General features: G+C 37.2%; 1 protein-coding gene across 1 annotated transcript; it reads right to left on the minus strand.

Moving 5' to 3' along the window:
• Positions 1 to 7,750: 7,750 nt before the first annotated feature.
• LOC131981540 (BEN domain-containing protein 4) lies at positions 7,751 to 22,457 on the minus strand. Its single transcript, XM_059345870.1, has 6 exons — positions 21,818 to 22,457; positions 16,710 to 17,288; positions 13,098 to 13,189; positions 12,900 to 12,926; positions 10,716 to 10,956; positions 7,751 to 8,316 (listed from the first exon to the last, which is right to left on the minus strand). Exons 1-6 carry the CDS (start codon positions 22,296 to 22,298, stop codon positions 8,084 to 8,086), a joined length of 1,653 nt encoding a protein of 550 aa, XP_059201853.1. The 5' UTR covers positions 22,299 to 22,457; the 3' UTR covers positions 7,751 to 8,083.
• Positions 22,458 to 24,354: the final 1,897 nt, after the last annotated feature.

Below are 24,354 nucleotides of genomic sequence, written 5' to 3' on the forward strand. Positions count from 1 at the left end.
GCAATAATTAAAAATACAAATTAATTTAATACTAAATTAAAAGAAAAATATTATTTTATTAAAACACCTTTATTCTAGCTATCAATAAAACCTTAAAGGTTGCCTCAAAATCATTATTTCTAACTTTATGGACACATGCAGAGGACACACCTGTTCATGAAGGTAAAACTACAGTAGAGTCCTTTTTTGATATATTCTGGAGAAAAGCTTTAACTGGTGGACTTACTGGTTACTTACTGGTATTGCTGTAGCTACAGCGCCCCCTGGTGGAGCTCAGTGGCAGCATCAGATCACAAAGAGAGCAGCCACAAACAATTATCACATACAATAATATAAAGACTAATGTATTTAATATCAAATTGATTGTTTGTATGCCAACTTTTTTCCATATATTCTATTTATGGTGCTGTATTCTGTCTTGAGTACTTGTTTCCTTAATCTATATCTTTATTTAGGACAGTAGAAATTATTCTGATTGTGATATTGTCTGGAGGATAAAGCTTTAACTGTCATGTTGCGGGTGCAGCGCCCCCTGCTGGAGGTCAGTTTGGGAAGAAAATCTGCACAAAAGAGAGCAGAGAAACAATAATCCATTGACTCCCAGGTGGAGGAGGTGTGGTCGCATCCTGTCATTTCTTAACAATCTAATAAAAGACATCAGCCACCTGATCCAGTGAATATCTGCTGTCTGAAGCAACACTGAGACAAATCTTATTTACAGGCTGCAGGGAGCGTTATCAAATCCTACTTTTTTATTTTTGCTGAAGGAAAGGTGATTACATTGTGTGGAGGTCTTCAGTGATCGAAGAGTGTGTCCTAAGCAGAGAAAACTGGAGAATAAATTAAAATTCAGCAAACAGGAATCTGAACTGTGTGCCTTGGTTTTCAAGTGTCCTCTCTAAAAACTCTCCTAGCAACCATAAATTTAGGCCTACACTGTAAAAAATGTTTGTAGAAATTACAGTAAAACACTGTCAAATTATATCAGAAATAGGGCGTGAAATTAAAAATGTAATATCACCGTAGTAGACACTTTTAATTACCGTAAAATCAAAGAATAGCACAAAACTTTTACTTTTTTCTGTCATAAACTTTAGAAAACACAGTTTTGCTGTAAAAAAATATTAGATTTTTCATTTAAAATGAATGGAGAAATACCATAACGTCACAAGGACATAACTACCCTAAAAATAATAGCAGACCAAAGGACCTAACAAAGGACCTAAAATGACCAAAAGAGTCACAAAACGACCAAAAAAAGAGACAGAAAACGACCAAAAGAGACACAAAACCATCAAAAAAGACACAAAATGACCAAAAGAGACACAAAACTATCTAAAAAGACACAAAATGACCCAATAAAAAGACAGAAAACGACCAAAAGAGACATGAAATTATCAAAAAAAGACACAAAATGACCAAAAAAAATACGTAAAATTATCAAATGAGACACAAAATTACCAAAAAGAGACACAATAGGGATAAAATGGCAAGTGATTTTTCAGTCTAAATGACAGATTTAGCTGATATTTACATTATTATTTAAATTTACAGTAGAAAACCCACCCACTGTATTTGTTATGGTAAAGTTCTGGCAACCACAGCTGCCGGTATTTTACCGTAAATTAAACAGAATATTTTTTACAGTGTAGAGGAGTGGGACTTTATACAGATGTTGCTGACAAGCTGCAGTAGAAATGTGGGGATTTACATAGTTCTTGTATAAAGCATGTCCTAGTTATTGTTATTCAAATATAACTTTTACAAGGATAAAAAAGCTTTGTCTGGAGCCACGTTTGAACTGCAGTACACTGTAAAAAATGTCTGTAGATTTTACAGTGAAAAACTGTTAAACCATGACAGTAAAAAACGTAAAATGATAAATGGGTTAATTCAGTTTCAGCAACTATGAAACACCGTAAATGTATATATCAGCCAAAACAGTCATTTTTTAAATGTTTTATAATACATTACTCTACTGTAAAATACACTGGCACCGTGTTTGTAGCAAAAATATACTGTAATATATATATATAAGCCATAATTTTTTCATTTATTTTTTGTAAAAATACTTTTTTCACTGTTAAATGTACTAAACACCATATCTCTAACAAAATATACTGTAATATTTAATGGTAAAATCTTTAAATTTTGCAGCATTTATAAAGTATTTTATTGTCAATTATATAGCAGAACAGCGTTTCTTTTGATGGAGAAACTTTTTAAAACTATTTTCTACCGTAACATATGGAATAAAATGGCAATCTTGAATGTGAAATCAACAGTGCTAATATAATTTTACCGTAATATTTTTTTTTAGTTCTGGCAACCACAGCTGCCGTTTTTTTTTTTTTTTTTTTTACAGTGTAGTTTATGTTGCGTTTTAGCCACATGCTAAACAAGAAAATAGAGGATTTTATGCTTCAAATGAAGCCTAATTCATGAATTTTGGTCCTATAGTTCTTCCGCTATAAGCGTTTTCATTTTCTCTAAAAAAGGGTTGATGGGGGACATGCATACAGTTTGACACACTGTATTTACATTTTCTGTTTTCATGCTTCTACTCTACTGTCTTTATCTGACAATCTTAGTCAATAGGTACTTTGCAGGATAAGATTTTACTTACAAAAAACATGTGAATTTATTATGCAGTGAAATAGATTCAACTATTGACAGCATATAAAATAGTTAAAATCAGTTTCACTGGCTCCATATTTAACATTAAAATGTTTCTTACATGTTGATAAATCAGTATATAAATCAGTATATTTTTTCAAAAAGGGACCATTCTGGGAAACTTTTACATGTAACAGAGTATTTCTACACAGTGATATTGTGACTATTACTTAAAAGACGTAAGTAAAAGACATGAGTATGTCTTCTGCCACTGTTTGTAAAAAAAACAACTGAATTTTTATACTACATTAGAAATACAAATTATTGTTCATGGATCAGATCACAAACCCACAAAACCCACTTCTCCAATCCTCCAGTCATGACTGGTTATTTTATATCAGATGTGAATTAAAACATTTGAAATAGGCACTATATAAATGCATTATTTATAATAATAATAATTAGCTATAGACCTAGATAGTGAAAACATAATTAAACACCTGGAATCACAGATTTGGTGCTATTTAATGAAAATACACTACTGGTCAAAAGTTTTAGAACACACCAACTTTTCCAGAATTTAATTGAAAATGATGCAGTTTAATGTCTCAGTGTACTCTGAAATTAATGCACATTTGCAACATTTAAAATTCTTTATTGAGCATGATAGTGTTTGGAAAGTAAAAAAAAGATTCAAAATCACATTTTATGTTGGACTAAAGGACTAAAAAAAGACACAAAATGACAAAAAAGACACCTAAAGACACAAAATGACTGAAAAAAGACACAAAATGACCAAAAAAAGAAACAAAATGACTTACAAAGACATGAAAAGAATTCAAAAATGGACAAAATAGCCCAAGACTCCATAGAGTTAAGTTGTTAACCCATTTCTTGTTCCCTGAAAAAGGCCTACTTGTATAATTCTGAAATGTACATTATTTTCCAGTTTTGGTTAAGCTTACCTTTTTTTATTTACCTCTGGCAGTTCACCACTTACCTTTGGACCCTTTCAAGCTGTTCATTGGACTTGAACTGCTTGAATTTCAATAAAAAACTGGAAAAATTGGGGTGTTCTAAAACTTTTGACCAGTAGTGTATATATATATAATTAAAATGTATCCCAAATAAACCCTTCTGTCCCTTTAAGTGATCCTTCTTACTTCCTCTTCCTCTCTAAGAATAAACAAACAAATGAGAAAAATGCATGCAAGTTTGCATAAACATTTATAACAGGAGATGGATAATCATCAGAGTAAGTTTTCAGCTTCAGTGCTTATTTTATTTATTATAAATAAAAAACAACAGAAGCTCTTAGATTTGTAAAAATCCTACTGATGTTTCACAGTGTTTAACAGCCACTTTGAGGGAGTAAATACAAATAAACGCTCACATTCAAAACAGCAACACAACGACAGAATCCAACTGTTTAAGGTTTCTGTGGCACTTTTCTACTTGGCTTTTTAAGAGAGAGAGACGTGGTATTTCAAGAACACCTCACACAATACTCTACTTTATATTACACATTTACACAGCACTGTTGACGTGGCAAACCGACCCAATAAATCTGGTACATTCAAAACGTACAAAACGGTGTCATGAAGTGAATTATTGAGTACCAAATACATAAATACAAAGTCAAAGAATAGAAGAATTCCCACTGTGGGAGCGGCTTCAGCCACAGAGAAACACGTAAAAGTGCAAATAAGAAATAAGGGTAACACTTTCTATGAAGACTACATCTATAGTGCATTATGAGCGCATTCATAGTGAATTATAATGCTCATTATAATCAATCATAATGCATTATGACTGCACTCATAAACACATATAAAGCTTCATGATGCACTATATCAACAGTTATAAATATAGCTTATAATGACTTATAAATCCAAGTGTCTTATGAGTGCTCTTGACTGGTTATAAACTACAGGCTGACTGATGATGCTTATAATACATTACAACTACTCATACCCCTCTATACACACACCTCAACAATCAGTTGTTATAAGGACTCATAGGATGCCATAAGTATAAATAAATGATCAATGTATGCTTTAAGTAAAGTGAGGTTCATATAGACGCATCTATAATGCATTATAGCTAATCATGATGTTTCATTGTTGGCGTTAAGTAAAGTGTAACACATTTTCATGCATTTAAAAGAAGCTATGCTGCATCATAAGTCATTTATTTATACTTATGGCATCCTATGAGTCCTTATAACAACTGATTGTTGAGGTGTGTGTATAGAGGGCTATGAGTAGTTGTAATGTATTATAAGCCTCATCAGTCAGCCTGTAGTTTATAACCAGTCAAGAGCACTCATAAGACACTTGGATTTATAAGTCATTATAAGCTATATTTATAACTGTTGATATAGTGCATCATGAAGCTTTATATGTTTTTATGAGTGCAGTCATAATGCATTATGATTGATTATAATGAGCATTATAATTCACTATGAATGCGCTCATAATGCACTATAGATGTAGTCTTCATAGAAAGTGTTACCGAAATAAGTGCTCGATATTTTTCCCCTCTTGGGTCAACAGATAATAATTGAGATATTTTCTGTTATGAAGAAGACTTTTGTAACTCAAGGTTGCGACAGTAACGGCCCACGTTGTGATCACATGACTGATGACACACAAAGCATAAACACTTTATACTCTGGAGGTCTTGAATCAAGTTTAAGGCATTATTTTATGGCAACATTCATTCATTCCAAGTCAAAGAGTCTTCTCTCTGATGAAAAACTGATCCGAAAATGGAATGTAATAAATTTACTTGAAGACTTTTTGCGTCGGGATGAATAAAATAATCTGACAGATCAAAGAAAGTGCAGAAATTAGCATAAAAAAGAAACAGTCTTCTTGATTTTTCTCCAATTTGTTGGTTCTTTTCTGAAAAAAACTGCATTTATTCATTGGAATACTTCTTAAATTGATGCCATATACATCTTTCAACTAATTTAGGAGACCTTGGAACCTTTGCAGATCTAAGAAATTCTGCAGTTATTGAACAGTTAATATCGGAGATTGTTCTGCAATAAAACACGTTTTTTTTAGTTGTTGCATATTCTGAAATCTGCTGCAGGAAGTTCAAAACATACCAGCCTCGAGAAAACTTCTTCCAACCCAAGGGAAGGTGCATTCAAGCACCCTGGAAAGACTCTGAATGCACTTAAACATCGGAATTGATTCAAATGAACAAATGCAAAGTGCAAGACTACAGGTAACAAAAAGGTGATGTTCTCAGAGGCACTCCTGTTGAAGGGTTGCATGTAAAGGTGCTTCGCCAACCACGGACGCAAAATCTGGCAGAAAATGATTAAATGCTACTTTTTGTGATGTGGGTGAAAAGAGGGTGCAGTATCAGTGATAATACGTCTCAACACAAATCCATTCCTGATGACCTTAAAGTGTGTTTTAAATCGTGAAAACAACAACAAAAAAACACTTTCTATGACTCCCATGTCTATAATACTTCTTAAAAAATACTCTACTTATAGCATTGTATCATTGTAGTTATAAGCGCTCATAAATATTCATAATACTCTATGTGACTTATGACTTATAAGGTCAAGCATTATTATACTTTATAATTGCTGCTCACTTAAAATTGAAGTACTTCATTTATGTTAAGAGCTGTTGAAAAAATAAAATGGTTTTACAACTTTATGTATGTATGGGTGTCTCTATGTCTTGCATTGATTTAATGATATTTTTTTAAATATTTCAATACTCAGATCTTGGGGCTGCGGGGTGGCCTGCCAAATGTTTACTTTGAATGTAAATAAAGTTCTAGAGTGCATAAAAAACATCAAATAGAGTGAATTTAAAAAGGGACAGGGGTCACACAATGACCTTAACTCCAAAAAACCTGACGTCTGTCATTTTGAAAGTGTTCCCCGGACAATTAAGTTTCCCCGTCTTTTAGTGACTTATAACCAAGGTTATAATAGTTTTGGATTTTTCATTAGTTTTAGTTTTAATTTTGTTGTGAATGTTTGTCTTCAAATTCAGTTGGTTTCAGTTAGTTTTTAGAGTGAGTTCTCTAGTTTTAGTTTAGTTTTTATTTTTTGAAAATGCTTAGTTTTAGTTTAGTTTTTATTAGTTTTAGTTTTTGTGTAACAGGCTATATGTTGGGTGCCAGATTCAAAGAGGTAATAATAAATTTTGCCTTTATTTCCTTTGGTTTATCATCTCAGCCCCAATAAGGTTATTAACTGTTTTGTATTTTGGTTCTAGTGTAAACATCCCAGTCTCAGTAAACATATTCACCATGTGTTGCATGTTCAAATAGAAACACTGAATTATGAATGAAAAAAGTTGACAAAAACGAAAACTAAGGACATTTTCACTATAATTTTAGTTAGTTTTAGTTAGTTTTGTAACCACAAAATACAGTTTCAGTTAGTTATCGTTTTTTAAAGAACTCTAGTTTTTATTTTTATTTCAGTTAACGAAAATGTTTTTTCAGTTTTCGTTATTTCGTTAGTTTTCGTTAACTATAATAACCTTGCTTATAACCAGCTTATTATGTATTATATCTGCGTCAGTTAAAGCACCAAATGGCCACTTAGAGTAGCTTATACAGTGTTTTCCTTTAGGTTTGTGGAAGACTTAAGTGCAAGTATTTAGAGGAGAGTTTAGGGGGTCTTCGCTTAACAAATTATCACTTTTAGGAAGGAAAAAAAATCGTTTCACACCATTTTAGACTGTGTATAAACAATACGGTGGAAAACACCAAAAAAACCTTTTAAAAACTTGCTAGAGACTTCCACTGGGGAGCAACTAGAGCCATTAGATGTGTGAAAAGTCTTTTAGTTAGTCTTGATGCTCTTCACATTGATTTTAAATTAATTCAGCTTAGCTGTGCCTAAGCCTTATAAAAGGTAGGAACAAACCCTGTTGCAATTTTAATTTTAACATTATTATGTTTTGAGAATTACCAGCAATTATGAGGTATTATAATACTTAGCTTTTTTATGTCATTATAAATGTTTTATAATGGGTTATGATTATTGTTATGAATATTCAAAAGTGCTTATCGCTATAATTAGACAGTGATATAAGCAGACTATAATGCATTATGAGTGTGTTAATAATGCATTATAGACAATGGCGTCATAGAATGTGTTACCAAAAAAATATAGAAATGAAAATAAATCACTAGGACTCATTTAACTGCTCAAAACATCAAACGATAGAAAAAGTCTCAAATGGAAGACTAAAATTTTTAAAAACACCTCAAAACAGTCAAACTTTGACTGAACAAAATCGAAGGTATAAAAATGGCAAAAAAGCTACAAATAGTGGAACAGCTTGGGAGAGAGAGTAGTGTGTGTGTGTCTGATAACTGGAATGTTTCTTCACCGTGTAAAGTGACAGGTTAAGGTCAGTGTTGGGATATGTTGTTGTTGTACAGCTACATTTCCGGCATTTGTCTTTGAATTCGTCCTTCAGTCCGACTGACCGTTGTGGCAGCCTTTCAGGTAGAGTTCGTCCTGCGACAGGTGTCCGTCGAAGGCGTCCATGTAGAGGCTGCTGGTGCTGCTGCCGCTGCTGCTCAGGAAGGTGCCGACCGCTCGGCCCTGGCGGGCGTGGCCCACCGCGTCGCTGAACACTTTGTTGATCTGCTCCTCCGACGGCATCCACCAGTCCGGGTTAGAGGCACAGTGCATCCGGATAAACTCTGGCAATCAAGAGATTAAAAATGGTTATTTTTCAGGTGGAAAGAAGCTGTTTTTATACCAGGGTTTGACAGGAAGGAGCACCAGCTGGGTTTGGTTTTATTACATTTATGTAACAGTTAATATCGGAGATTGTTCTGCAATATAACACGTTTTTTTAGTTGTTGCATATTCTGAAATCTGCTGCAGGAAGTTCAAAACATACCAGCCTCGAGAAAACTTCTTCCAACCCAAGGGAAGGTGCATTCAAGCACACTGGAAAGACTCTGAATGCACTTAAACATCGGAATTGATTCAAATTAACAATTGCAAGACTACAGGTAACAAAAAGGTGATTTTCTCAGAGGCTCTGGCAGGAAGATTTGGAATCAAGAGATTAAAAATGTTTATTTTTTAGGTGTAAAGAAGCTGTTTTGTACCAGGGTTTGACAGGAAGGAGCACCAGCTGTGTTTGGTTTTATTACATTTTAACTTCACTGCACATGAGAAATACAAACCATGATAGTAGGACTTTAATCAAATGTAGATAGAAAATGAAAATCTCAGGTGTTGGGCTGTATTAATGTTGGAGAGCTGACCTGGAACATAATAGAGATGAATGAATGATGAAATGACAATGTGATACCTGCAGAGGATATATAATATCACTTCAATCTCCTCTTGAGCTCCTCTTTTCAGTGACTGTTATAAGGAGTTTCAGCTCATTGTTTAGTTGTCTGGCCCACAACTTCACTGTGACGCTTCTCTCTTATCGTGTCTTATAGTTTTAAGAGAAAAAGCTCTAAAAACTGACCGTAAACTACCTCAAACATCAAACAGACAAACTAGCTGATGAACATAATGGAGCGTTTAGAAACTTAATAGTTAAATATTTATTTCGGGAGTTCGTACACAATGATTCGGACACACAACAACGACTCCAATCAATAACAATGTTGCTCTATAATTCTTCTGACAACTATTTTACCAGGTATAAAAAAAAAAAACCAATAAATCAAGACTGTTTGTAGTGAATGATGAAGTGTTATGTTTAGGGAAAGCAATTAATACGATTTTATTGATACTAATGCCATTATAAATATAATTATTTATCGATTTTTCCTTGTTGATTCCTGATCAAATGTCTGTTTGTATCAATGCAAGTGTTTTATATTATTTTCAGGGATTATTTGGAATGTATTTGTTTTAATTTAATTTAAAAACATCATTCAGCCTTCCTTCCTTGTTTGTGCTGAAGTTGTAATAACAGGATATTTATATTTATATTTATATGTTCGGTTGGGAAGCAGAGTGTCAAATACAAGACATTTCTTGAATTTTAACCCATGTTGCATAAAATGATGTGTCAGCATATTGCCGCTGTTTCTACTCTTGCATGAAATTTCACGTTACATGAATTTCAAGTCTCGCTTTGGAGCGTTTCTTCCTCTCCGCCGTGAAAACAGAATGAGTTTGATGTCTTTGCTTTGCAATGTGCGACTGTCAAAAAAACATGCCAGCATCGATACAATGAATTGATATTGATGATGATGATGATGATGATGATACCCAGTGGCGGTCCTACACAGGGGCCTCCAGGGGCCACTGCCCCAGTGAAGAAGCCTTTGGCCTTTGCTGTGGCCCCTGTGTCAAATTGTTCAAACAATATCTCATTGTATACAAAAGGAACCCAGAATGTGAACATTGTATAATAGTTTAACTCTATGGAGTCTTATTGGGCTATTTTGTCCATCTTTGAATCCTTTTCATGTCTTTTCATGTCTTTATGTGTCTTTGTAAGTCATTTTGTGTCTTTTTTTGGTCATTTGTGTCTTTTTTGTGTCTTTTTTTTGTAATTTTGTGTCTGTTGTTGTGTCTTTTTTAGTTATTTTGTGCCTTTTTTTGTCATTTTGTGTCTTTTTTGTCATTGGTGTCATTTATGGTTTTTTCTGTGTCTGTTTTAGTTATTTTGTGTCTTTTTTGGTCATTTTGTGTCTTTTTTGGTCATTTTTATGTCTTTTTCAAGACATTCAAAGATTTTGAATGCTTAAATATCATCTTTGCCATTTTTTAATGTGCTAATGTGCCCCTCTGATTAAACACTGGCCCCTCCTTGGCCCCCACAGTTAAATTGGTCTAAAACCGCCACTGATGATACCCATCACTTACTTACTACTTAATATCTTACATGTTAAATAACACATTTTGTAATGCCTAGTTCTTAAGAAGTGCAAGTCTAATTGGTTATGGAAGCACATTAACGTGACTACATCATCATAATAAGACAACTTAAATCCATATGAAGCAGAAAAGAATCCTATCTGGCTTCTTGCTGTAGCACAATAGAGGACTAATGTTTCTAATAGCAGTGTTTCAATAATCATGTATCCCTTAAAGACTCCTCTAAGTCAACAGTTATTACCTCTGAGGCAGCTGACTTTAACAGGGTTGAGCGGTCGTCTCTCCAGGCCCGGCTCTCCTGAGTGGACTGAACGCTTCCTCTTGCCCAAACCGCAGGAGAACTTGAGTTCGTCGGTGGTGAAGACGAAGCGGATCAGGTAGCGCAGCAGCCGCCGGCCGTCCTTCTTGGAGGAGTTGACGGCTTCGTCCCACTGCTTGTTAGAGATGAAGAGAGGATAGTTCTCCAGGAGCTGCTTGCTGCCCTGCAGGGAGGAGGAAGAGGAGGAAGAAGAGCTGGTCAGACATGAGACAATGATCAGACATGAGACAACGATCAGACATGAGACAACCATCAGACATGAGACAACGATCAGACTTCAGGAGTCTACAGCTGTCTACAAATGCTCCTCATGCAGCCATATGATGCACTGGTTACCCTTGAGAACAGGGGTCTCAAACTTGCGGCCCGTGGGCCAATTGCGGCCCTCGTGAGGATATTTTGTGGCCCTCACCTTGACATGAAAGTTTTATGTGAGTTTTATATGAATGGCACTTTACTGTGTTGTGTGTGGAAGGTCCCTTTAGTTACTTTTTAAAATAATTTTGTGTCTCTTTTGGTAATTTTTAGTCTTTTTTTGGTCATTTTGTTTCTTCTTTTAATATTTTTTGGTCTTTTTTTGGTCATTTTGTTTCTTCTTTTAATAATTCTGTCTTTTTTTGGTCATTTTTTTCTTCTTTAAGTAATTTATTTTTTTTCTGCCATTTTGTGTCTTTTTTTGGTCATTTTGTGTCTTTAAAAAAACGTAATTTTGTGTTTTTTCAGACATTTTGTGTCTTTTTTTTTGTAATTTTGTGTCTTTTTTGGTCGTTTTGTTTTGTTTTGGTCATTTTGTGTCTTTTTTAAGTAATTCAGTTTTTTTGGGTCATTTTGATATTGCCTCCAGCGGCCCCGAGGTAATTTGAGTTTGAGACCCCTGCTTTAGAACAAGAATCCATTTAAAAATACTGCTCCTGGTTTATAAAGCACCTCAGTACATCACAGACATGCTCATCACTTACACCAGCAACAACACTTACTCAACTCACTCATCCCTCACACCAGATCCACAGAAGGAGAAGCAGCTTTTAGTGTTTATGCCCCATGAAACACCCACAGTTAAACATGCCACATCAGTAGCCATTTTTAAAAACAGATTAAAAAACGATCTTTTTCCAACAGCATTCGGTTGAACTGTGTGTGTGTGTGTGGTTGTGGGAGTGGGTGCACATGTGTGAGTAAGTCAGTGTGTATGTGGTGAATATGGCATAGCTTGTCTACCTGCACTCTTCAATTAATTTGTAATTGATTTTTTTTGTTTGTTTGTTTGTTTTTCTGTGTTCTGTTTTGTTTTTTAACTGTAATTATGTATATACATTGTGAAGCACATTGAGTCTGCCTTGTGCATGAAATGCGCTCTATAAATAAAGTTGAATTTTATGAATTGAATGATTATGTAGTTTTATTATTCCAAATGTGACTGCATTGTCTAAAGTATTGTCAGCCTGAAAACAGACCTTTTCTGTTTTTTGGGGTGCACATATTCAGTGCTGTATAAAAGAGAATTTTTTTATTGTTAGTGCATTAATCCTATGGAACTAACCTGGCTTCTGGTTTCTGGTATTGTTTTTGCTTTAAGATTGCTTCTCTGCTTGCTGAGGTTTTATGCTTTATTTGTTTGGTTTAGTTAAGTTCAGTTTTCAGTCTTCACTGGCCTAGTTATTTTACCTGAAATTGGCTTATTAAGAGGCTTTTGTTTACAAGTATCTGGGAGTGGCCTGTCCCTTTATAACTCTGATTTTAGCTGGAAATTCTTTTAGTGCATTAATCCTGTGGGACTAACCTGGCTTCAGAAGCGGAAGAAAAAATGTGTTAACACCTCTATCCTGATTGAGATAGTAGCTGTGGTAGCGACTTACCAATAACAAGGTAGCCTCCCTAAAGTACCCTGTTCATCGTCTAATTTACTCTAAATGGGTTTATAATTTACTGAATGAACATCAAGAAGTAGCATCATTTTCTGACTTTTACACAATCTGACTTAAACCCGTCAGCTACGTTACAATATAACTTCCAGGTTGTTTCACACACAAAAATTGCACTAATAAACACAAAAAACCTTTAAGTTCTTAAAAAAACAACAGTGACAGAATTCAGTAAAACACATACCTCAAAGACTGTCTGCCGTTCTTCTTCCTGCACAGACAAAGTTTTTTTATTACCATATTTTCACACCATTTAATTGCACAATTAACACAATGCAGACTTTATTAATGATGTGATCTGATATTTTTACGCCTTAACATATGTTAGTGATCACACATGCTTTAAATAGCTGTAATAATGTACAGCAGCCTGTTGTCTCACCTCGGTGAGCTGCTCCTCTGGCATCGGCTGGACCAGCTGGTTGTGAAACTCCAGAACAGCCTTGAAGTAGTCGAGGACGTTTTGACAGGGAGCTGTATGGAAACACATGAGACCAGACGAGAAGGAAACTGTCACAATTTCCCTGCAAGCAAAGAAACGACCCATCTGCTGTGTAATTTAACAACAATAATCTGGCAACGTGCAGATAAAATGAGCCAGTTTAGTGTAAATTAGGTTAAGGTGACACAGGGGAGCTCAGAATGCTTTGGGGAGAGTAGAAAAGTTAATAAAAATAGATGCTATTAAGATTGTTGCCCCAAACTCCGTGATGCATTTAGAGCGTGAGAACACGGCGCTCGCTGAAACTGATGACACACAATTATACTCAATAGCAAATATTGAGGTCTAATGGTTAAAGACTACATGGACTTATGCATTAGTATTAACAAAAAGCTGCAGAAATCAGTTGAAGATTTTAACCCATAAGAACCCATGGTGACACCCATGTAACAAACACTTTAAATCTTCTATAATCTCCCATATTAAACTTTATGCTTCACATTAACTCATTAAATCCCTAAGTGACGTATACTCAACACCCTGTGCTGATGTGATGGTCATGTGACTTTAACAGGAAGTGACTTCTCCAAAACGTAGCTGTGACTGGGAATAGAAATGTGAAAAAGTAGCTAATTTTAAAAAATAGCCAAATTTAAAAAGCTTATTTTTTTGTTCTAAACCGTTAATAGGGAACTGAACAAATTAAAGTCACAATTTTGATATATGTTATGGAGATGCAAAAGAAAAAGACACATTTTCTGCTTACAGAGACACCAATTTGCCTATTTTTTTTTCTATTTTAAAATAAGAAATATCATAAACATAAATACCATAAACGGCCAATGTAACGTTTATATGTCACATCACAGATCTTTGGCATTTAGGGGTAGCATTTATTTATTTTTTTAAAGCATCAGAAATGTGTTTTATGTGGTAAACTTATAGAACACATCCTTTTAGGATAACTGGGTCTGGGTTCTTATGGGTTAAGAAAATATTTTCATCAAAGCATCTTTAACTCCTCGACAAGCTTGCTGTCTTTCATTTCTAGCACTTGAAATTTGGTCTAAATATTAACGAGGGAAAAACTGGCATGCCCATTTTCAAAAGGGGTCATTTGACCTCTGACCTCAAGATATCTGATTGATAAAATGGGTTCTGTGGTACCTGTGAGTCTCCTCTTTAGAAACAAATCCCAATGTTTTTTTCTCATGCAGTACAAATGTGTAATCTTTGCCTGTTGTGTTTGAATATTTCTGCATACTGGGGTCCCTAAATAGTCTTTGACTGCATAAATTTGGTATGAATAGAAAGCTGAGACTCTTGTGAATTCAATGTGAAGGCTCATTTATTCATGTGTGATTATGTTCGTCTCCATAGTAACCATTTCTTTGTAATGACAGCATTATTTAAATCTTGACCTAACTGTATAAAATGAGCTGTTGTGACCTCTAGGATAATAACATTGAAGGATAGGGACATTTAGCTTAGCTTAGCTTTACTGTAACTGAGGTGTTAAAACTATTATTTGTTAAAAAAACGTCATTGGCTTTGCAGCAGAGTGTTCAACAAACATTTAAAGTTTAGTTCCTCCACTGAACTGCAGGTCACATCCTGAGCAAGGCTCACTTCTTCTATCTGACTATAGGTTAAAGAGAGACTTCTTCTATTTGACTATAGGTTAAAGAAAGTATTTCTTCTATCTGACTATAGGTTAACCCTTTATCAGGCGAAGAACTATATTTGGTAACTTCAGTGGATATCATCAATATTCCGAGAAAAAAGTTGCAAATTTACTAGATAAAAGTGGCAAATCTACAAGAAAAAAAGTCGCAGATTAAGAGATTTAAAGTGGTGAATCTGCATGAAAAAAGTTGCAGATTTACAAGGAAAAAAAAGTGTGAAAAAACAACTTTTTTCTCACAGATTCACCACTTTAAATCTCATAAATCTGCATATTTTTTTCTCGTAAATTTGCCACTTTAATCTTGTAAACTTTTTTCTCAAAATATTATTTTCGTATGGTTTTTTTTACACATTCTGGCTGTATGTAATATCCTCCAATATTCTCTAGGGTTGAAATTTGGAATTTGCAAGTATTTCAATGAGTGCCCTATTAAGGGTTAAAGAGAGACTTCTGCTATTTGACTATAGGTTAAAGAGAGCACACCTTTCCCTTGTATTAAACCGTTCCTTAAAACAGGTTAGAAGTAGGTCAGGGTGCAGCTATTTCAGTAAGAAACATACACATAGGCCTCAAAACAGGGAACTAAGAAACATTTATGGATGACACCATAGTTTAGACATAAACCAGAAGGTGAGCGGTATGGTTGGCTACTGCCGTCACCATCCTGAATTAACCAATCGCAAAAAAGTCAAACTTACTGTCAGAAGATAACTGGGAACTGGGAAACTGGTACTCTGACTGGTGATCCCAGCATGGACACAGCAGAGTCCAGCACTGCTCAATGCATTTGGCTTATTATTATTATTATTATTATTCTTTTAATAAACTGTATTCACTTGTTTTGCGTCTTTTGTAAAAACCAAGTCTAGAACTAAAGAACGGGAGCAGAGAGGCTTTAAGCTCTCTTCGTCATTGCTTAACGTCCAATTGCTGAAAAATGCAATTTTAGCAGAAATCCCCCAAAAGTTTTTGATACCAAATCACAGCATGGGGTTTCTATGGTATTCATTGAGGTCTTGGTGTCCTAATGTGTTATTTAGATTTTTTTTTAATCAATTCTTCAGTGGCAAAAATATTTAAATTTAGCACCAAAACCAAAAACTGATGCAACAACTTATGAGCCATAACTAAGCATAAAAGTGGCCTCCACTCTAATTTTTTAACATTTAAATAGGTGCCTAACCAAATCACAATGTTAATTACAGACTGTGTAAAAACACACATGACACAAGGCATCTACTGTTGGCCTGCTATCTCCTAGAGCAGCTATTCTCAACCTTGGGGTTGGGACCCCAATCAGGGTCGCGAGATGATTTCTGGGGGTCGCCAAATCATTTTGGAAGTCAGCTCTGTCTCCACTGTGTTAAAGTGTTCATGTGTTTTAGTCTTTTGGTAATTTAATGTCTTTTTTTGGTCATTTTGTCTTTATAGGTCAATTTGTGTCTTTTTGTGGTCATTTTTTGTCATTTGGGGGTCAATTTGAGTCCTTTTTTGCTTAATTTTATCTAATTTTTTGGTAATTTCCGGTCTTTTTTTGATCATTTTATGTCATTTTGTGGTCAATTTGATTATTTTTTGGGTAATTTTGTGTCTTTTCTGACAAATCCCAAAGTATCAAGTTGTTACTTTCCAAGGAGTCTCTGGCTTGAAGCTGACTGTTACACACTCAGGAGGTCAGAATGGACCTTTAGACTGACAGCAAAGGACTTAGATTAAAAGTAACAATAAAATATAAAGTGAGGGGTCGCGGACAACATGCATGTTAACTTGGGGGTCGCGACTCAAAAAGGTTGAGAACTACTGTCCTAGAGAACCTTTTTTTTTAAATCCCATCCCAAAGAATAGACTGTCTTCCATTACTGCACCTGGAATATTCTCCAGCTTGTTGCGGAGCTCCTCGTTCTCCTGCTGCAGAGACAGCACCTCCTGCTCCAGCTCCAGGCAGCGTGGACAGCAGTTCTCCTCCTCCTCCTCCTCCTCCGGCAGCGTGGAGGACGGGTGGCCGTAGGACTCTGACGGCGTGGGGGATCCCCAGCCTCCCAGGGTGTGTCTTGGCGGAGACAACCCTGATCCGGGCTCTGCAGACGGACTCTGCTCCTCCTCCAGACCTGCAGCCAGGTGGTGCTGCTGCTGCTGGGGCCCTGAGAGCAGATAGTTCTGTAGGGAGTCTGTGAAGATGCGGAGGACAGCGGAGGTCTGTTGTTGGTTCAGATGGCTTGGTTGGGCCTCCTCCTCTGGGTCTGTGGTGGTGGAGGAGCTCTCTTCAGGTTTGAACTTGCCAAGCGAGGAGCAGTGGAGCCCCTGGACCTCCCCCGGCCCGTCCTCCAGCTTGATGTTGGAGGTGAAAGAGGAGGAGGAGGAGGGCTCCAGGAGACGGCCGTTGTTCAGGAGGCTGAGGACTCGGCTGCACTGCTGGGCGAAGGCATCCAGGATCAGACGGTTCTCTGCAGCAGCAGGAAATAAAACAGAGGTCAGATTTTATGTTATACATTGGTATGAATATTTCAACCATATTTACACGAGGATTTACATAGGACTGGAACATGTGGGGTGCTTAACTGTCATTTATTTTTGTATCTATATAATTTCTGAATCATCTGTCGATATGCATTTTTTGATTTATTTATTTTTTCTCTGTGTCTGTGAGCCGAGTTGTAGTGTAGTATAGCCCAGTGTGGGTTCTTTTTATTTTATTTTATTTTTATATATTCTATTTTATTTGTTTGATTGTTCTTTGTGTTTGTTTGTTTTTCACTGTGTGCTGTGAAAACCAATAAACATATTGTTTAAAAAATAAAAATAAAAGGTCAGAGACAGTTTCAGTCATCTTCTGGACTCTGTTGTATTCATAAACACAGATGAGGTTCAAGGTTAACCTTTGACCTTGCCCATGCCTGCTGATACAACAACCTCCTCTCATTAGCAGCTCTCCATGTGCTTTTGACTGTTTCACAGACTGAGTCTGGTCAGTTGCAATAAGAAGGAAATAAGGAACATGTCAGCTACAGGAACAGAACTCCAGTAAAGCACAAAACACAGAGTCATTCATATTGTCTCCATGACTGTAACCTGGGAAATAATGTCTATTAAAGCAAAAAGATAGCCAACAAAAAATAATCTCACCACGGTTTATTGTTCTGGAGCTTCTGAGTGCATCACATGGTCTTCATTAGCAGAATAATTTAGCTTGAGAAGTGAAACAATAATGCATTTTATCTTTCAAGCTTAAATCATGTGTCTTTAATGCACATAGAAAAAAATTATACTTGACACCTCTTTCGATACCACAGCAAAAAGGATAAACTTGTGTATTTAATTTTTTTTCAAATTAACAACCTGCACACAGTGCAGCTGCAGAAAAAATGATGAACACATCTCAACACATGGTCTTCTTCCCGGATGTTTCATCTGAACTTTCTTGGGATGCAAATCTGATTATAAATCTGTTTTTTTGTTGTGTTGGTACTCTCGATAACATGGAATGCATAGTTAAAGCAGCGAAATGGAACTTTAATTTGTTGTGAGTTCAGTGGGATTTGTGGTCAAAGGCAAGCGTATCCACAAGTAGCAGACTGTTAGAAAAAGCTCTTATTCTCCTGCAGGAGGCTCTGACAAGGTGTCTTGTGCTTCCTGGTTTTAGTTTAAGTGTGGGCCTCCAGCATCTTTGTGTCTGTGTTGGAGCTCTCCTTCTCCCAGCGGAGAGCAGCCTGCAGGTCAAAGGCAGCAGAGAAGAAACCTTCCAGTTGTTCAGAGGTCCTGCTGGAGTCTGAGCTACAGGAGATCCTGGAAAACCTGCATCATTTTCTGGGAATATGAACTGATGGCAGCATGGCGGGTAGAGAAACTTATATTCTCTTTTTTAACTTTTTTAAAACTGTTTTCAACTGCATAGCTCCGGATGTACTGCAGATAATAAATTCTTCTCTCCAAGCAGGACAGTTTCCACAGGCTTTGAAAACTGCAGTAATAAAACCTCTCCTAAAAAAAATCTAATCTGGATTCCTCAACAATTAGTAACTATAGTCCAATATCAAATCTGCCATTTCTGGGGAAAATCATTGAAAAGGTTGTTTTTGACTTGTGCTTTTTATTATTTTATCTCTTTTTTTTATCCTGCTGTATCTTATTTTATCCTATTTATATTTTTATTTCTATTTCCCTGTTTTGATTGACTGTTTTTACTGTTTTCAATTGTGTCTTGCTGTTTTTAATGTGTATGTAAAGCACTTTGAATTACCTTGTGTTGAATTGTGCTATACAAATAAACTGGCCTTGCCTTGCCTTCTCACTAATGAAGGTCATATAGAGGCATCAGTAATCAATTGTTATTGTATTGTTTTAAACGTGGTATTGATAAAGTATCGGAGTTGCTACACTTTAGATCAGCTATTCTCAACCTTGGGGTCGGGACCCCAATTGGGGTCGCGAGATGATTTCTGGGGGTCGCCAAATCATTTAGGAAGTCAGCTCTGTCTCCACTGTGTTAAAGTGTTCATGTGTTCATGTGTTCATGTGTTTTTGGTAATTTTGTGTCTTTTTTTTGTCATTTTGTGTCTTTTTTGGTCATTTTGTTTCTTTTTTGGGCCATTTTGTGTCTTTTTTTGGTCATTTTGTGTCTTTTTTGGTCAATTTGTGTCTATTTGTGGTCATCTTTTGTCATTTTGTGGTCAATTTGATTCTTTTTTTGGTAATTTTGTGTCTTTTCTGACAAATCCCACAGTATCAAGTTGTTACTTTCCAAGGAGTCTCTGGCTTGAAGCTGACTGTTCCACACTCAGGAGGTCAGAATGGACCTTTAGACTGATAGCAAAGGACTTAGATTGAAAGTAACAATAAAATCTAAAAAATATATATAAATGCACAGACAGAGAGATGTTTTGAACTGTGCGTGTGAGATTGTGTTCAGTGACAACATGCATGTTAAATTGGGGGTCGCCACTCATAAAGGTTGAGAATAGCTGCTTTAGATAACCTTAGTAAAGAGTACGAGGTTAAATGGAAAAGTAGCAGAAAGTATCAGAGTGGAAGTTAAGGTCATGTACCTGTAGCAGATAGAGTCATCTAAACATCTAAACTCATTCTGTGGTTCATCCTTTGCTGCTTTTGTTTCTTTCTGCCTCTCTTTTCTCGTCCACAGTGTCTTTTTGTGGTAATCTCTCCACATACAGTAGCTCCTCTGCTCATAGAAATGTCAGCTTGATTATGTTGATTTATTCAGATGTCAATAAACTCTAAAGTCACAGTATCTGCTGTGACCAAACCCAGCCGAGCAAAGCAAATCAGCAGAGTTATTGTCCAGAAAGGAGCCCGGTGTACAGTTTCCTGGTAGTCTGGGCACGTCTCAATGAGATGATCTCACACATACCTCCATGTAATGATTGTGAGTCCACTGTCCTCACACAAACACACACACAAATATACACACAGACAAAATGAGTTCTGGGCGGCCACTGCTGCGTTCTCACTCGCTCAGACGTGTCTATCAGCCCGGCGCAGATGTGTCGCATTTATTAATATGCGTGCTGTCTCTGTTTACCCGTCGAGATGTATCTGATATCATTCGCCTTCACCCTGCCCCCCCCCCACCCCCTCTTCTTCTCTCACCAGTTCTGTGAGCTGAGAGCCTCATAAAATTTCATTAAAAACAACACGCTCGGCAGAGGCAAATTTATGAGCCCCATTTATTTTAATCACAACTCTTTGGGAACGGCTTTTCAATGCAATTTGTGTTATTGTGTGCCGAACTGATTGCTGAGTCCAGGGGTCTCTGCTGCCTCTCTTCCTCAGAAGGGCATCAAGTTTTTTTTTTCCTTTTCATGCCATGAGAGGGGCATTAAGTTGCTCCCATCGTGAAGATAAAAAGCACTTTGATGTGTCATTATCTGTGAGAATGCACTGCATGTTCAGCTGGGACTGGATGGAGCATCTTTTGAGCAATATGAGCAGGAAAAATGTGGTTTTGTGTGATTATTTCATGAGTGGAATCAGGAGCATGTGCATGCCACAGGGGATGCAAACAATAGGTCATCAGTGGAACCTTTAAAGAACCAGGCTGCTCTTCACACACTGAAATGGGTTAAATATATGATATGATATTAATGCCTATTTATAGATCAAACCTGTGATACTTCATGCACACATTTGCTAATTCTCATGCAGGTGAGTGAAAGCAGTGCAACCTGAGCTCGATTGTCTGTAAAGCAACAATAACCAGCAGCAAATTGAGCCTCAGCTTCCAGTGGTGATAAAGAGATTAATATCTGATTAGAGGATGAGATGTAATGTTTAATTTGGTAACTGCCCGGATTAGGTTCATTGCTTTCATGTTAATGTTAGTTCCCATGGACCCGCCCTCCACACGGGGAGCACATTTCTCCTTCCTGAGCCTGCACAGCCTCTAATGAACTGCAGCTGAGGGGAAAAATTAGCACAGAACAATGTGTTTCAACCGGAGATTGTGAGGGCCCTTCTTGCCCACACACACACACACACACACACACACACACACATGCACGAAGACACACAAGTAAACACACAAGCATGCACGAGCATGCATGCACACACACACACACACACACACACACACACACACACACACACACACAATACAATTACCCAATGTAATTTTTAGCACATGCACACTGGAGATTCAATCATGACTGCTCTCATTACAGCAGCAAATCAATCACCACTGACAGGATGAAAAAGAGGAAGAAATGGGAACAAAAACATGAAGCTGAGGTGAACAAAAGAGATGCTTGATTTTAGTCACATATTGTTGTGTCTTCCATTCAAGTTAACAGCTTTAAAGTCTGCAAAATATACACCAGAATGAGGAGAATCTGAGGACATGGAGCTCAGAAAAGTCTCACAATCACAAAATCAAAATTATAAAGGTTCCCTGAGAGATGGGGAAGACCTCTCCACAGAACCAGGAGTCACTCTCATCACTCTGAACAAGTTTGAGACCCACCTGAGCTGATCCCGTAGGTGCAGTCTGGGGAGAACCTGGGCTCCGGTCTGCCGCTGCTGGCGCGCCGCTGCTGGGTACCAGGAGATGCTGCTGCCGCCGCCGCTGAGGTGGATGTGGGGACCCTGCTGCTGGGCCTGGTGGTCTCACAGGGGAAGCGATCCTGCTGCTGCTGCTGCTGCTGGCTGCTGCTGATCGAGACGCTGGTCTGGTGGAGCGGCTGCAGACGCTGCTGCTGGTGGTGGTTTTGGTGGTGGTTTTGGTGATGGTGCGGCTGGAAATGGTGCGGCTGCTCCGGATGGAAAGTGAAGTGATGTCCGTCTCCAAACAGCGGCAGCTCGACCACAGCGGACCTGTCAAAGCGCGACTTGCCCGCAGACCGCTTGCTCTGGAAGGGCTTCAGGGTGCTGAACGGTCCCCGTTGTTGTCGGCACATCTTGGGGGCGCAGGGCCCTTCATCAGCGGGCTGCATGTCTCCCTCCATCCCGGCCAGGTGGCACAGCGCGCGGCCGATCCGGCTCCGGCTCGGTATCGTGGTGCTGGTGTGACAGGCAGCCGATGAGTGGAGGGGGATCAGGTCCGTCACTGTCTGGCTCGGTCCCCCCTCATGCACTGTGTGAAGGGTGGGCTCAGTTACTGACAAGCCGCCTCTCCAATCCCCAGCCGGGAGCTCCGACTCTGAGCCTCCTCCACAGGGAAATACAGGCGGGACTAGCGCGCCGCTGCCTGCCTCCTTTGTAGCCACCATCCACCATCCATCCACCATCCACTGAGAACAACGGGGCGCTGTAGCAGTTGTACAATCTGGAAATGAAAAAAAAAAACGCAGAAAGAAATCCTACAAATGAAAAGGCAGAGGCCATTTTGCTACTGAGCTCTGAGCATCAACAGAGAAACATGAGAGAAATGAACATCCACACCAAGACATCTGATTAAACCAGAAAAATACTCAGCTATTATTTACTTTTTCTAATTATTTCAATATAACTGTATCAATAAAACAACTAAATTATAATTTAACAGAATATAGCCTATATCACCTACCCTTTGGACCTGGATTTCCCTTAAGGTTTTTATTATTTGCATCCATATTTATACTTTTAAAAGTCTATAATTAGAGTCACATTCACCTCCTGTTTGAATCCTTCAGTTTAAAGGCTGTGTAGCCGTCTGCTAGCCTGCAGGCCTAAAAGTTTGCAGCACCACATGGGGGCGCCACATCAATAGGTTACAACATGACAAGATGTAAATAGATGAAAGAATAAAAAGACCTGCTGCTGATTAACAGAAATATTTTTTCTTTCAGTAGCACAGACAGTCTGCAGTGTTTAAAATCTAAACACATTCAAGTGCTTAGTCAATATTGTGTCTAGACACCAAACTGAAAATGGCTGAATAAGCTCATAACTAAAGCTTTATGGTCTTATTATATAAAAGAATTGTCTGAATAAAAGGTTTAATAGGCTGATACAATAACTTTTAATCAGTCATGATAATAAACAGCCACATTAAAGAGCCATGTTCTTAGAAAATACTGAAGCATCTAAATGCAGAGTCAGCAAACAGGTTTCAAATTACTCAGAGAAAAAAAAAGTATTTTTCCTATAATCCTCTTTGGCTTCTGGAGCTACAAGAAGGTGGAGCAGACTCCGACTGAGCCACATCCAGCAGGAGGATAACGGCTGGTAACATTCAGACAGGATCCACTGCAGGAAATATACATAAATATATGCACAAGCATTAAGGGGAACCTGTTAATTGTTCCTGAACAGAGTCTATATGGACCACAGAAAATGAGAATTATCAGCATGAATGGATTACTGTACGGGTCTATCAGCACAGTGTCACCTGAAGAGACACATAGCAACCACAAAGTGATGCAAAACAATCACAAAGAAACATAAAATAAATAACTACAAACACTCAGAGCAAATGCAAAGAGTATAAAATAGCTACAAAATGAACAAACAAAAAAAACTACAAAGAGACTTAAAAAAATACTACAAAGACATGCAAAGGCAACATGCAGAAATGTCAAAATAACAAATAATTAAAAAAAAATGGGCAAAACAAACAATTAAGACATAAAAGATCACAAAAAGACCCTGAGAGACACAAAACAACTACACATTAATGCAAAGCAACTGCTGGGACACAAAATAACTACAAAAAGAGGCAAAACCATCACAAAGTTTGTCTTTCTTCCTACATAAGGATTTAGTTTTTTTTAGTTTAATTTTTCATTAACTATGCTGTTAGCTTACAAAGCTTATTTTCACCTGTAGCGCATGGACAGGTGTTAAACTGACTCCCACAAGAACAAGTAGACTATAAACACTGGAAATGCTTAAAAATGTCTTTTAAAACATAGTGACAGCAGTAGAAGTCCAGCCTTGAAGCAGATGAATCTGTGTGAGTGTTTCATCTGTCAGGAGTCTGCTCTCTCTCACGTTCAGACTCATTTCCAGACGGGAAGTTTCCAGTTTTCCTGTCTCAATAACTCAAACTGTCCAATTAGACAGTGCTAATCAAATATGAAT

Source organism: Centropristis striata, chromosome 12 (assembly GCF_030273125.1).
Source record: "Centropristis striata isolate RG_2023a ecotype Rhode Island chromosome 12, C.striata_1.0, whole genome shotgun sequence".
NCBI classification, from domain to species: Eukaryota; Metazoa; Chordata; class Actinopteri; order Perciformes; family Serranidae; genus Centropristis; species Centropristis striata.

Bases quoted from the DNA above. Each gene is read 5' to 3' on its own strand.
- LOC131981540 (XM_059345870.1), bottom strand. From the start codon at position 22,298: ATGGAGGGAGACATGCAGCCCGCTGATGAAGGGCCCTGCGCCCCCAAG. The intron at 13,190-16,709 runs GTGCAGTAATGG...GTTTCCATACAG, and splicing joins CAAGCTGGAGAATATTCCAG to CTCCCTGTCAAAACGTCCTC. The intron at 10,957-12,899 runs GTATGTGTTTTA...TCCTCCCTGCAG, and splicing joins AACGGCAGACAGTCTTTGAG to GGCAGCAAGCAGCTCCTGGA.